General features: G+C 39.6%; 1 protein-coding gene across 4 annotated transcripts; it reads left to right on the top strand.

Moving 5' to 3' along the window:
- Positions 1-3,474: 3,474 nt before the first annotated feature.
- Positions 3,475-14,103, top strand: LOC137470474 (F-box only protein 21-like). 4 transcript variants are annotated; one of them, XR_010997078.1, is made up of 7 exons: positions 3,475-3,715; positions 5,632-5,832; positions 7,025-7,114; positions 8,889-8,959; positions 9,702-9,865; positions 11,761-11,871; positions 13,782-14,103. XR_010997078.1 is itself a non-coding variant. In XM_068183894.1 (7 exons), exons 2-7 carry the CDS (start codon positions 5,674-5,676, stop codon positions 12,257-12,259), a joined length of 588 nt encoding a protein of 195 aa, XP_068039995.1. In that variant the 5' UTR covers positions 3,476-3,715; positions 5,632-5,673; the 3' UTR covers positions 12,260-12,492. The 4 variants fall into 4 exon arrangements, 3 of the variants coding, with proteins under 3 accessions (XP_068039995.1, XP_068039994.1, XP_068039996.1); XM_068183894.1 differs by lacking the exon at positions 13,782-14,103 and adding an exon at positions 12,233-12,492 and having other exon boundaries at positions 3,476-3,715; positions 5,632-5,798; XM_068183893.1 differs by having other exon boundaries at positions 3,478-3,715; positions 5,632-5,798.
- Positions 14,104-14,244: the final 141 nt, after the last annotated feature.

Genomic DNA, 14,244 nt, shown 5'->3' with positions numbered 1-14,244 from the left:
AATACAATTGTATCCCTGTTCCCATTTCTGTGACAGGTATCTTTTGGAAACCTACTGTGGTTCTTTCATTTTGTGTAGAAATCAAGACTTTGCTTAGTATTAACAGATGCTGTGAAATGTTGGAACCTGACAATGCTGTTGGAACATGTGCTTATTTTAACACCAGCAGGAAATTAAATTCCAAACAAGCCACACTCCAGCCCCTGCCCCTTCCAGTAAAGGAGGGACAGAAGAGGAGAGACTAAGGGTGGAGATAGCAACTTACTGAAACACAAAATGATGGAATAAGACACCCACAGTACAATACAAATAGAGAGGGTGTTTTACCCACAGAAAGATATTCACCACCAGGGGCAAGAACGAAGGTGGTGGTGAACACTCCCCATGGGTCGTGTCCGTGTGATTTTTCCAGACAGAGGCAATGGGATGCATGGTAGTCGGGGGAACAAAGGTGGTGTGGTGGGGGAGCTCCCATGGCTGACATTTTCCAGCCCAAAATAATAGAAAACAAGTGATAGACAAACCCCCTGGAAGCTGGGTCACCTGAGTAGGGCTGGCGCCACCACTCTGCTGAGCTCAGCTCTGTGCGAGTGCCTTTGCTGCCGCTTCCAAAGCTCCTGTACACCAGGGCAGCGGAGGATGGTCCCACTGGGATGCTGGCTTTGTGCTGCCCCTGATCACTGTCCCTGCAGCGCCACACATGGGAACCACGCCACAGCCTCACCTCAGCACCATGTCCCAGAGAAGTATCCCAGGATGGAGTCCACGGGTCCTTTGCTGTCACCCTTCTGCAGGAGCAAGAGAAGCAAAAGTGGCCATCTTCCAGTAAGGGCGCCCGGCTTTTCCTGCTTAGTCCAGGCCCAGGTGATGCAGTGTGTGGTACACAATAACAACTTGGTCACATCCACACAGCAAAACTCCCTCCCCTCTCTAACCAGGACAGATCATAACGCTCATTAAACAAAGGAAATTGTGTGATCATTGAAGTTGACCATTTTGCTTTCAAAGTGAAAAGTTTTTGTGCCAAAGCTGGTGTTCACAGCTCTAGCAATCAATATGAGCTTTGCAAAAAATGTGTCACTTTTCCCAAAGATAAATAAGCAAAGAGTAATGGCTTTAAAAATTAATCAATGTTGCTAGTTGAAGCAAATGTGAAAATAAAGCAAGTGCCAGCAAGCAATGGACAATGTGACTGGAATTTAAATAGCAAAAAGTTGAGTTACTGTACAACAAATTATAATGCAAAATATAATTTCTGTGGCTTTTACTACTGTTAACAGGAAACTCAAAGCCCAAAACGTCTGGTTGTTTTTCTAGCTCAAAGAAATATGTGCTAAGAAATCTTTGCAAGAGACTGAATTTACTGCTTGACAGGAATGCAGTGAGAATTTATGAATCTTCTCTTATACTTTGAAATCTGTGTGAGTGCTGAAGGGAGGACACAGTAGAGAATTTGGGAATGATGTTCCTTGTCTGGTAACAGCCATACAAATTTCCTTTGTGCTTCCTTTTCTTGTCTCTGAAATGGGAAGATTTAACCCAAACTTGGTCTCTTGGCCTTTCATTTTACTTTAGCTAGATACATAAATACCAAAAAAAAAAAAAAAAAAAAAAAAGAAACCAAACAAAAAATCAAGAAGGAGGAAGCAAGGGGCAGGTAACCAACTCATTCAGCATCAAATTTCTGCGGAGGCCTATTCCCAGAGGTACTGACTTAAAACAATGTTAGCATTCAAGAGCCGGGCAACCTCAGCTGTAAATTTGTGTTTTGTCTCAGCTCTCGGAATCTGACTTTGAACAAGGATATTCAACATAATAAAGACAGAACTTAAAATGCAAACTTGGTTAGAATATGATTCAAATGTTAGAAAGGATTACTGTATTTGTATTCAGTAGCAGAGAAATCTAGTGGGGTATTTTTTTTTAGAAATTTGAGCACCTTATTCAAAACTTGAATTCTCTTAACTATTAAGGAAGATGTAGTAAGCTTCCATGAACTGCTAAGAAATGGAATACAGCTGTCAAAAACTTAAAAAAAAAAAAAGAAAAGAAAAAAAAAGAGCTACTGGGAAGTCTGTAATTAGTGATTGCCTCTGAATACATTGCCTATTTTTACCCAGCTAGAATCTCAACATGAGGAGCTGGGTATATGTACAGTCCGTACTGTTGTTGTCCCTCACTGACACCAATCAATCTGCATGCACAAGTACATGGGGAAAGATTAAATATCTGGAACTCAAAACATTTATGCTGTTTAATGCTTGTAAAGTGTTTGAGGCTGTAAAATGTGTGCTAATGTTAAACTCTTCTTATCGATAAAGTTTACAAGGGAAATCAGTGGTTAAGTTATTTAGGAAAAGTTACTAGAAAACTCACATAAGCATTGTCTTAAGAAAGGGCAGATCATCTGAAATTGTGTTATGGTTGGGATTGCTCATTTTTTCTTGCATGCTAATTTATGAAGTTGTAATTTTCCTCTGGCTTTGGCCTCTGCCAACCTCTGAGTCATGACAGAGCACACAGGGCTGGTTTCTTTCTGACTCTTGCACTGAAAATCTCCACTCAAGCACACGGGGAGTAATCTGTTTTGTAAAAGAAGCATCTTCATCTTGCAATTTGATTTACTTTGTATGAAGAAGATGTCTTAATATTTGGGTAGTAATAGGTTGCTTGAGTAACACTTTAAACCTTCAGCTTCCCTGAGGTAGGATCAGGTGCTTACTTGCTTGCTCAAGGGAGACAGTAGGTCCCAGTATTTACTGCAGCCTGGGCTGGTGTGATGCAAACACAGCCACGATGCCCCCAACGAGTCTGCTGTCCTTGGGGTGGGCTGTGTGAGGCAGATAAGTTGCTCTGAACAACCTGATCTAGCTGAAGATGTCTCTGCTTATTGCATGGGAGTTGGGTTAGGTGCCCTTGGAAAGGTCCCTTCCAACTCAAACCATCTATGATTCTATGATTAAAACCTATTTTTCTTAGGTAGAATTTGTATTTCTAGCCTAGGCTAGTATTCATGTGAGTTTTCAGTTGGGCATTCCTGCCATGTTGCACAGGTTTAAATCCATCCTAGGCCTGGCCCCTTAGTTCCCACATGTTCGCTAGGTATGGCTTGATAGCATTTTTGGTTTTTTTCAGAGTCTTGCCTTTTGGAGAGTTGTGCTCAGTGAGAAGTGATGGCTAGAGTATTTCCTTTCTCTTGGTAAGGCTTGATGTTTGCTGCTGATGAATTTCTCTTCTTGTCTATAATGTTCTCATTGCTCCAATCTCTCTGAATCATTCACAGTTTGAGTCTGCCTCCTCTGTTTGCTCCCACTCTGATTTGAGCCCCATCAGCAAGTCTGATTGCTGTTGAATTTACACCACAGAAATCTGTGACACAGATGAGGCTCATGGCCGGGTTTGACACCCTGCAGCAGCCCAGCAGGGGCAGCCCCGGAGTTTCTGTTGGGCGCTGTTGGGTGCTACGGAACCTACTCAGGACGCTCCTGCTTCAGCTGTGCCGGCATCCAGCTGTGACAAAGCCGGGCCCAAGGGCCACGCCAGGTGCTCTCTGAAGTACCAACAGCATTTTGAGAGGCATGACAGGAGGCTGGGTTACAGAGCTGTGTTACGACAGATTTTGCATAAACTTCACATGAGAGAACTACCACCGGACTTCTATTCATAGCCCGTTCAAGCCACTTGTGCATCTGCATTCACAGAAAAAAATACCTAGGTAAGGAAGTTGAAAATGTTACTCTTTTTAAGTTAGCCTCAGAAATAAATTAGAACTTTTTATTTCTTCATTTTGATCTTTCTAAAGCTGTCGGGGTGTAAAGTCCACGCGAGTGTTTGTTGCGTTTTGAGACTAAGAAATCCTGATCCCTTCTGGCCTGAGAGCTTTTTGTGCGATAGACAGACGGGAGCTGGGGACAACCTCCCAAGCCGGCTGAGCCTGGCCCGGGTTCAGGCTCGGCGCTCGTCTCTCCGGGGTCCTTTAGGGCGTTGTTGTGCAGGGGAAAGCACAAGCCTTCCCTCGGCCCCACCTGCCGCCCCGCCGGGACGCGGGGCCGGAGCGGCGCTCAGCGGCGCTCAGCAGCGCGGCTGCGGCTCCCGCGGGCGCTGCCGGCTCGGGCCCCGCTCGGGGGGTGCAAACACAGCGCGCTTCTTGCGGGTGTTCGGGTGTTTCCAAACAGGCACAAAAATGTTTTGATTCGGGCTACCGCATCCTTTCTGTCTGGGGGATCCGGCTGCTCAAAATGCCGATTTTAGAGACAGGAGGAAGATGCGCAGCGGCAGAAGCTGTACTGCCGTACTGTGTCAGTGCAGAGGGCAGCGCGGTTGCGATCCCCGGGTCCTGTCCAGCCCTCCGGCCTCGCAGGGTGCTCATGGCTATTTGGTAGAACTGTGACTCTTCTTCCCCCCACAACACACAAGGCTAACCAAGTACAACTACTGATCACGTCTAAAAGGAGATATTTTTTCTTTACTGGTAGTTCTAAAACAGATGATGCGGAAGTTAAAAATACAGTTTGTGGTAAGGCTTCATCACACACTAAGATGTTTCCATATTCCTTACAGTATTCTTTGAACCTCCTTTGGCATTGTTTTGTGATCTTGACTCCTTTTGTTGGGCAGTTTTCATAAATCTGCCTTCACATGTGCACATGTGCTGTGCACTGTATAATACAGTAACCCAAATTGTTTTGCATATTACATAAATTAGGACAGCAGGATCTAGAAGCAACTTGGACACAACTGTAGTGAATGACTTCTGCTTGCGGGCTGAGTATCCCACTCCAGGACAGAGTAGGAGCTGCAACAGCTGCTCCTGGAGAACAGAGAGTGGGTGAATGCTGCAGTAAACCTGGGTACTCTGAGAACACCTTTGTAAAAGACACAAGTCTCAAATTTCAGCACATCTTAGTTCTGATTTGAAAAAGCCTCACAGATGTAAAGACAATAAATGTGCTGCTCAGGTGAAGGTGAATATCTTGATCATTTGGGGAAGGAGGAAAGAGCCATGAATATGCACTGCTATGGTGTTTCAGGTGCCTATGGGAATGAGAGGTGATGTCAAATCCTTTTCTAATCTAGTGGGACTGTGGCACTTTGTCAGCCTGGTACAATGCTGTAAGTGCCTTCAACCTGAAAGAAAAACCCCTTAGTTCTGTCAGATGTGCAATTATCACTGAATCTAAGCAGATTATTTTTGAGGTTATCAATCTAGTATGCCAGATATGTTTAATGCACTGGATCAGATGACAAAGCAGCTCAACAAATTTGATTCACGAACAGCAGCCCTTTACTGCAAATTGGACAACCATACAAATTCCCAGTTCCTTTTTCTTTTTTTTTTCCCTCTCTATTTACAGACAAAAGAGATGCCTGTATAAATATTAAAGGAGATTTTTGCTGTCATGTGTACTTTAGTCTTCTATTAGCTTTTATAAATACCATGAAATTTAATGCAGTTAAAGTGGCCTAAATTAAGTGTGCTCCAGCTGTAACCAAAATGCCTGAGTATAGATTTTGCATAATGTTGTGAACCAGCAAAGGAACCTGAAGGAAACTTTCAAGTTCTACACATCTAGAAAAGCTCACAGCTACGTTTTTTTTGTCTCTTTAAAATTTTTCTCTTCCTCTTTTCAGGTTATGGAGCAGTGAAGTGTCTTTGATGAAACTTCTGTTGGAATGCCTCACATCAATGCAGCTGCAGCTCTGCAGATTTCCATGCTGCTCTTTGCTCTTCCTGCACAGTATTTCATATCACAGTGGTATGGAACGGACTCTGCCGAGCGCATCCAAATAACAGAAAGGTTGTAAGACTCACCTTCCCTACTGCATTTATTTGTAAGAGTTCTCTTTCTCGTCCCCAATGATACTTTGAAAGCTGAAGTGTGGGTGGATTGGCTATTCCTATACAAAACCAACATTTAAACCACACCTCGGGCATTTTTGTGGCTTAATATGACTGTATTTAGTTTCAAAATTCAAATAGCAATTGTTGATTTCTTCACATAAAAATCTTATTAATCTGCATGAGTGCCTTAATCTCATTCTTTTTTGGGACATTCCAGTATATGTTACTAATGGTTATGTCCCTTTCAAAAGATGAAAATGAAGTGTTTGATTAAGTAACGTTAGTTCTAATTTTCCATCACCTTTTGACATTTACTGTTCTAAAATATTTTCTTGCATGGTGAGAGTCAGTACAGACTCTTAAGCAACAAAATTCACTCACAGTAAATTACTTAAGGCAGTGACAATGATAAGAGCTAAGTAAGGAGTGCCATTTTGTCTATGAATTAAGAAGCTGTGTATTGACAGAATCCCACACATATATCTCCAAATAAAAAGTGGAGACTATTACATCAGATCCAAATTTTTTATAGTGGCATCCATTGGTGGTCCACCATATCAGTGGTGTCCGTTGACATCTTGAAAATGAACCATGCAAAGAGAGACTCAGTTGTATGTGTGGCCTGTGCAGTGGCTGAGTGGTTCATCTGTGGAATTCCAATGCATGAAACAGGAAGAGCAAAAGATTGGTCTGATGAAAAGAGAATGAAGCTTGGCTTATGCATAAAGACCCAGAATGAAATAATTTTCAGGCCTCATGGAATGAGTCAACCACTTATTATTTAGATTTATGCAAAAACCTGTAGACTTTTTAAATAGTCTTTTGATTATGTACACCATTTAAAAAATATCTCATGCTCTCTATTCTTGAATAACAGTTGAAGCTGCAGAATCTGAATGTAATTTAACAATTCCTATGGTCCACGTACAGGAAGAAAGCAATCTTGTAATGAAAAATGGTATTTTCCAAAATTTACATATGGTTTACTGGTACAAGTGATGATTGAAAGAAAACTTTTTGCAGTGTTGATATTAATCTTGAGGAGAAATTGTTCACGGTCACTAACCCTTTCTTTCTCTTTGCTATAGAAGTGAAAGTTCAAAGATTAATATTTAAAACATCTATATAAGAATATTAGAGAAGGTTTTAAAAACAATATGATGACCATTTTTACTCCTAAAGGATAATTGCCTCTTGGAGCATCTCAACAAGATCTTACTTGAGTCTGGATGTGTGGGCAGATTGTTTAAAGCTGTGGCTCTCAAAGACAAGGTAGGGTGTTACCGTCTGCACCAAGCAGATTTTAGCCATGGTGTGTTCTGAGCAGGAAGGTGTGCTGTGGAGGAAGTAAATGACAGAGGAAGTATCTCTTATTTGCTTCTTCAGACTGATCTGGAACTTTCTACACAAACATCAAAACTGAACTCCATGTGAAACTAAACGTAACTCATGGCAGTATTCGTGTACATGCTATCCTCTGAAATTTATCTGACTCTGAAGGCAAAACAATTAGCCAAATTAATGACTGTAAGCAACTACATGTTTGTAGGATCAGATGCTTTAGCATTGGGTGGATATCTTATGCTGTATATTGTAGTTCAAGAAAATCTGAATTAGGAATCACAGTCAGAAAATCTGTGGGCTATGAAGTAGTGAAATTTTGATTATTGGCCATGTAACAATGATTAGTCTAGAAAAAGTAAAATTACATCCATTCATACATACAAACCATTTTAATTTAAGAAGTCTTCATGGACTTCTTTCAGTTTGTAGAAGGGCTTATTTGTGAGATTTAATTCTTGTACAGTAGAAATACTCCAAAGGTTTTACTTTGTATGGACCTTCAGAGATCCTTTATTCTTGACCCATGTACAATAAACAACAGTGTCAAGTCCTCTGAACTGTGGAGGATCCTGACTTAGTTTTTGCTCCCAGCAAAACCTAGGGGAATGGTTTATGAAGGGAATCAGAAACTGTGCTCTTCTTAGGTTCACCAAAAATTGCTACTCAACTTTGTGGAAAGCTCCATGCAGATCTACAGATAAAGCCTGCAAAGACTAAATGATTATTTGTATATAGTTGGAGCTGTTTGTGCCTTCTGAATATTTTATAAAGAATTGGTTATCCTAAAAATAATGTCATTTGAGACCTTCTGTATTAGCTACTGTTTTAACAAAGCAGTTAGACACGATAAGATTTTGCCCATTCCTCTTTCTGTTAAGAGGTACTTGCCAGCCTTAAGTCTTTCTACATATTTGAGCTAAACAAAAACTTTTGTAAAAAACATTGTTTGCACAGGAACCTGCTCTCACTTTCCTCCAGGCAGGGTGAAGGGAGTAAGACTGAAAGACACCATCAAAGAGGAAGGAGACTAGGACAACCTGTAGTTCTTTGGCACCAATGATTTGCTGACTAGTATGGATGTAGAATGTTACCCAAGCACCTTTGTTCATGGACTGCTGCTGTTACATTGCCAGCAGAAGGAAATGTTCCATTTTCTCACTGTTTCTTTACACTTTCTCTTTTTCACTATAGCAATGAAAAATGATAGCCATTTCCCCTCTCTAAACATGTCTGACCCCTACTGCTCACCTTTTAAATTGAGATGAAATTCTGTCTGGTGCAGAAGCTACACCTACTGCAGCCTTAGGCAGGGACTCATAGCCAGACACCTTAACCAACCAATTCTAAAAGACTTTACAAAATACACTGAAGAATCATGCTGTTAGAGTACAGAATAGTGTTTGCTCACCTCTGTAAAATTAATGGGTTTCCTCTGATATAAAAATTCTAAGGCAACTGTAGAGTAACATATTCAAATAAATTCGATTAATACTCTTATTTTCCTGTTGGAAAAAATTCCTTTTTCTTGTGTATTCCTTAAAAGTGTTTTTAATGTAAAACTCATGCAGGCTTCAAATTGTAGAGAAGTTTGTATCAAAGGCTTTGCAGCATCCTGCTTAGGATAATTAACCTTTTGATTATTATTAAAACTCAGCTTCTAAAGAACTTGTTTGTATGTTGAGTTATTAATTTTACATTTTAGGAATTGGTACTATGGAGAAAACAAAACTAAAAGCAGTGACAATGAAGCAAAACCCCATTCTTATCTTGCAGGTATTGAAGTTTTTGCAATCCTTTCGTATTTTACTCATGATGTTGTCTATAAGGCTTCTATAGTGGATTTCTTTACTTAATTTGTAAATGGCAGACTGTTTTGCTTTTTTCATCTCTCTAAACATGATTGATAATATTCAGTAAACAAAACAGTAAACATAAAATCCAAGGCCTCTTCCCTGTGTTGTGTAATAATATCAATATGATGTAAGTATTTTACTGAATACATTAGTGTATGTATTTTGTATTGACCTATGAAACAGAGGTACAGCTTTAATTTGATTCAAATGAACTGATTTAGATCAATTTCATAGAAGGAAAAAGAAACAGTTGACCACTTTGTTCCTGGAAAAAAGTCCCTAATCAGACTGAATGGAAGAATTCTAAACTGGCAAAAAATAATATCACATTAAGTTACCACATGTAATCACTGTAAAATACTGTATGTAATGCTTAAGCAATTGCCAATGCATACACGTGTTAATGCTTTCTAAAACTCTGTTAAGATCCCTATGTAATATCAAATGCATACAAATAGAAAAGTGTCTTAGTGGACGTTCCTTTGTAAAATATAGTAATTAATATTCTGGGGGAAAAAACAAAGCACCCGTTCTTCTTTACTTCCCCTCTTAATCTAATTATCAGCTCTCTTCAGGCAGAAGTCAGAACAATTTCAGTTGAAATGTTTAATATAACTGATCAAACTTATATCCCTACTAAGTCTCTTTTTTTGTTAAATTAGAATCAACTCATGTTCACAGTCCAAAACCTGAATATATTAAGTTCCGTGTGGGCCAGGTAATAATTCACAGAAGATTTGGCTACTCAGGAGTCATTGTCGGATGGGATGTAAAAGCTAGCACTCCAGAAGAACAACTACAACCCAGATATCCTCCAGTGAAACAGGTTTGAATGTACTAAACTCTTGCTTTATTAATATATACACAGAATTACTCAGGTTAAAATACCATTAGAAACACTGTTACAGACCAACCTCCTGCTGTCCTAGTGGGAAATACTCCAGAGTTCTGTATCACCTGTGCAGCTGAGTGGTACCTTTGCTGTTTCTGCACTATGGTCCCAGTATAGCTTGGCTTTTACACCACTGAGTGGCTAAGCTTCACTGGTCAGGGCTGTAGGGGACATATCTCAAATTAAAACTACTCACTTTTTATACACAGTGTTGTACTTAAAGTACCAGTGTCAACCTATGATGTCTGAATGGATTTTTCCTGCTGTGTTACTAAAGCTGAGAAGCTGTTAAGTCCTTTATCTGGTTATCCATAATTGGTGGCATCTTCACTGCACTTAAGAAATACAAGTAATCCTCTGTGTTTAATCAGTTTCAATGAGAAAGCAATATTTTTTGAGGATCTGGTTATTTGGAGTGTAAATCTATTTAAAAACATATTTTTGTTAGAATTCTTAAAGCCTTGAATTTCTCTTCCTTAAGTCCTTGTATTTGAAAATCAGATGCTAAATCTTTGTTGACAGTGCTAATCTGGTAATGCAGTGCTGCATACTCTGCATGCCACTGACATGCTGTATAAGTGGCAAGAAGACGCTAATCATTAAGTCAGAGGACTGAAAATGAAGAAAATGTGAAAATCTTTGCAGACAGCAGAAAATTCACATTCAGCTGGGAACTGACATTCAGTCCCATTTTGTGCATTTTGTTCCTTCCCTGATGTAATTTTATCCAACTGTCTCTCATCTTTGGCTTCTAAAACACCTGCATCCTTGGTGTCTTTTCTCCTCTCAGTAGTGTTATCACCAGCTGAACACCCAAGAATTTCCCAGCAGACACTGATTCTTTTTATGTACCTCACATTGTTCTGCTGTCCCAGAGGTTTTGTGTTCATCTTTATTGTTTTAATTTCAAGAGTGATGACAAGGGATTTAAGTGTCTTTTGCTGGTTTTGAGGTTTTAATTGCCTTTGCCTATTATGTCATAAGCACTTTGCAAAATGCCTTCTGACCTTTAGGCTGCAGCTTACTGAACTTGATCCTTGAAAATCCCTCAAAACATCAGCCAGGTTTTCAGCCCAACTTTTCCTTGACTTCCTCTGACTTCCGGATCTTTATGAAATCACTGAGCAGAGGCCACTGCCTGTTCATTGATTGATACTGATCGCTTCATAAACTCCATCTGCATTCACCCATCACTTTTTAAAATTGTGTACTACTTTGGGCCAGAATGTTTATGGATAGCAGCAACTATCATGGCCCATATTCCCTGGCATCGGATTTGTTTCCATAGTCACTTCTTTATTGGAAGATTCATATATACATATATATATATATATACACAATAGAAGTTGCCTTAGCTCTTTCCAGGATCAGGACTATGGTTGTTGGCAGGAAGACACTAATCATTATGTTCTGAACTTGTCTCTTCCTCTCTGGAGTTTAGTTGTCACTTGTGAAGCAAGAAGGGTGGTAGCAGATGGCCATGGGGCCTATGTACAATAAGCAAGGATATTGTAAGTCTTGTTTCTTGCAAGGTCTGTGGGAAAAAAAGTTAATTAAACTCTTGTCCCTTAAAAATGTTTCATATATGCCAAGAACTTTGTGTGTTGCAGTTCTGATTGCTTTATATTTAATTCTGACATTGGTAAAATAATAAAAATGAACTGTGTGTATATATATTCACACACTCACATACACATACACACATACACACACATGTATCTCAAGTGGATTTAGGTTCTGTAAGCCCACTGAAAGTTAACTGATTATAATATGTAACCTTTAGTCTTCATGTCTCTTTGAGGCTATTTATTTTCTTTCTATTTTTACAGGATCTAAAAGATACTCCTCACTATCAAATTCTAATTAACAAAGCAAATGGATTTGGCAAATCTACAGCTTATGTTCCTGAGGAAGAGATAACAGTTATTATGGGATTAGAGGTAGTATTTATTTTTATTCAGTTGCAACTTGATTGTTATTCTGTATGTTTAAAAATTGGCTGACCTTTGGTTTAATAGATCCTAGCTAGGATGCAAAGTTAATGAAAACTATTAGAGAAAGCAGATTAACATATTGCTGCTGTACTTTCAAGCATGGGTTTTTGAAGCTAAAAAAATGATCAAACTCAGGTAATATCCACTTTAAAGTATCCAACTGCTGAGGTTTGTAAGTGTTTTAGCAACTTGATTTCCATTATATATAGGCTGTTGCAGACACTGACTTTTGTTTTGTGATTTCTGGGGATCTAGCAAAGTATGTTGGTTTCTCAATTCTACTTTGAAAAATCTCCATTTCAAACAGTTCCTGCTCAGCTGCTGCCCCGACTGAAGAATGTCTTCTTTCTTAAATGCAAAACTCTTCGGGAGTCAAAAATTCTGTTTTGTGTATCAGGGTTGAAGTAGCTTTTAATTCCTGGCTTATGCAAGGCACACCTGATTTTTAAACTAGTCTGAGACTCTGAGCCAGAAAACAGCCTTCAGGCATGCATGCCACATACAGGTGGCTTTTTGCAAGGGATCCCTGTGCTGTTGTGGATGCCTTCTCTGTGGACAGTGGCAGGGTCTGTATTTAAAATAAGAGCAAGTAGATGAACCATTCACCTAACAGGAGACACTTGGTCTAGTCAAACAGAGCAGATTAAAATTGGCACATTCCTCTGCCTTTTGGGAAAACCTCCCAAAGGAATTGTATAAATCAGACTGGCCTGAAGACTCTCTATGCTCTCTCTAAAAACTGTGCTGCTGCACACAAAGGACCCTCTCAACCACAGTGTGACACAATCACCTCTTTTATTTGGGAGAAGCCTTAGTTCAGTCCATTCTGGTTTAGCCACCAATTGTAATATAGAATATGCCAACATGCCTGAATTTAGGAGCAGAAATGATGCTGTTCCAGATGAGTATCACAAATATTTAAAACTGGATTCTGCCCACACTGTCTAAAAAATGCACCTTTCACTATGCCAGTTAGCTGGCTACCTTCAGTTTCCTTTATATTCCATGGGGAGAAACAGATACTTTATCTTAAATGTTTACCTTGTGGAATTAGCTTTTAAGGTACCAAATTACTTTATTCGCCTGTGTGGCAGGTTAATTCTCCACACAGATTATTAGAGAAACTATTGGTAACAAGCTCACAAAACCAGGTATTTCAGAGTTGTCTAGGTGAGATTAATAACAGATGGTGAGTCATGCCTCAAGTCTGTGGATTGCCCTCACTCAGCCTTTTGTACAGCCTAATAGCCACAGTAATATCTTGAAGAGTTGAGAGATCAGGAAATGCTTAGACTTGTCATGACCTTTTCCCAGCTGACAGTTCTGAGCCACTCACTGTGGGCTTCCTGCATCAAGACAAGGCTTGGATTGCCCTTGGTGGGTTTGCATCTTAATTTTGGACCTAGGACCATCACCTTGGTCTGTCTTCACCATTTCCCTCACCGCTTCTTTACTGTTCCTGATGCCTCACTGAATTAGATAACTGATCCAGCTAAAAAAAATAGCAAATACCTCTAACAGCAACACGAGTGACTTACTAGCAACACGAGTGTTTCTTACTGAAGTAAGACACTGCTGATTTTAAACACTGCTGCTGGTGTAAATCTAGCCTGTAACATCTTGTGAGATCTGTTCAACATTTGTAAAGTACTTGGAGAGAGCTGCTATTCTGATGACAGAAATTCAGCTATGGTACACAGAAAATGCCATTGAAAATACCTCTATGTACATTAAAAACTCATCAGGAGTTTTCAAACAATGTAGTAACTTCAATACTTCGTTTAAGTATCGGTTTATATTTACCAATATATTTGTCAATTCTGATACTTCCTCAACTTGAAGTATTTTTTTCTCAGGTGTATCACCCTGATATGGAAACCTACTTCAGTGGATACGATGGATCAAAATACATTATGCAGCCATGGTTGAAAAAACTCTACCCTCATGACTGAGTACTTCAGTGTCTGTACATGTAAAGTACATCCAGGCAACAGATATCCTTTTTAAACTTGAGCAAACAGACACCAGGATAAAATATATATTTTTCCCTATGATGAAATAAAACATTCCTAAGCAGGTTTTATGTCAGACACTCAATTTTGTCAGAAGCGGACACAATGCATGTTCAGTTTGCCATGACTCAGCAATGGCAATTAATTTCCTTCCAGTTTTGGGAGGAAAGGTGTAAATGTAGTGCAGTTTCAGCCAGGTGTGCCAAACGTTTGGCACGTCAAATATCTTGCTGTTTTACAGGGGCCAGGGAACAAAAATAAGCAGTTGTGAACTTAATTCTGTACTTTCAGAATTAACTGTAATCTG

Source organism: Anomalospiza imberbis, chromosome 3 (genome assembly GCF_031753505.1).
Source record: "Anomalospiza imberbis isolate Cuckoo-Finch-1a 21T00152 chromosome 3, ASM3175350v1, whole genome shotgun sequence".
Taxonomy (NCBI): Eukaryota; Metazoa; Chordata; class Aves; order Passeriformes; family Viduidae; genus Anomalospiza; species Anomalospiza imberbis.
Note: the sequence above shows the minus strand (reverse complement) of the source record. Positions and strands in the feature narration are given on the sequence as shown.

What these genes read in the sequence shown, in the direction of transcription:
- LOC137470474 (XM_068183893.1), top strand. Translation starts at nt 5,674, where the DNA reads ATGCCTCACATCAATGCAGCTGCAGCTCTGCAGATTTCCATGCTGCTC. An exon ending in ACCCCATTCTTATCTTGCAG is followed by an intron (nt 8,960 to 9,701) that starts GTATTGAAGTTT and finishes TTGTTAAATTAG; the next exon opens with AATCAACTCATGTTCACAGT. An exon ending in GATATCCTCCAGTGAAACAG is followed by an intron (nt 9,866 to 11,760) that starts GTTTGAATGTAC and finishes CTATTTTTACAG; the next exon opens with GATCTAAAAGATACTCCTCA.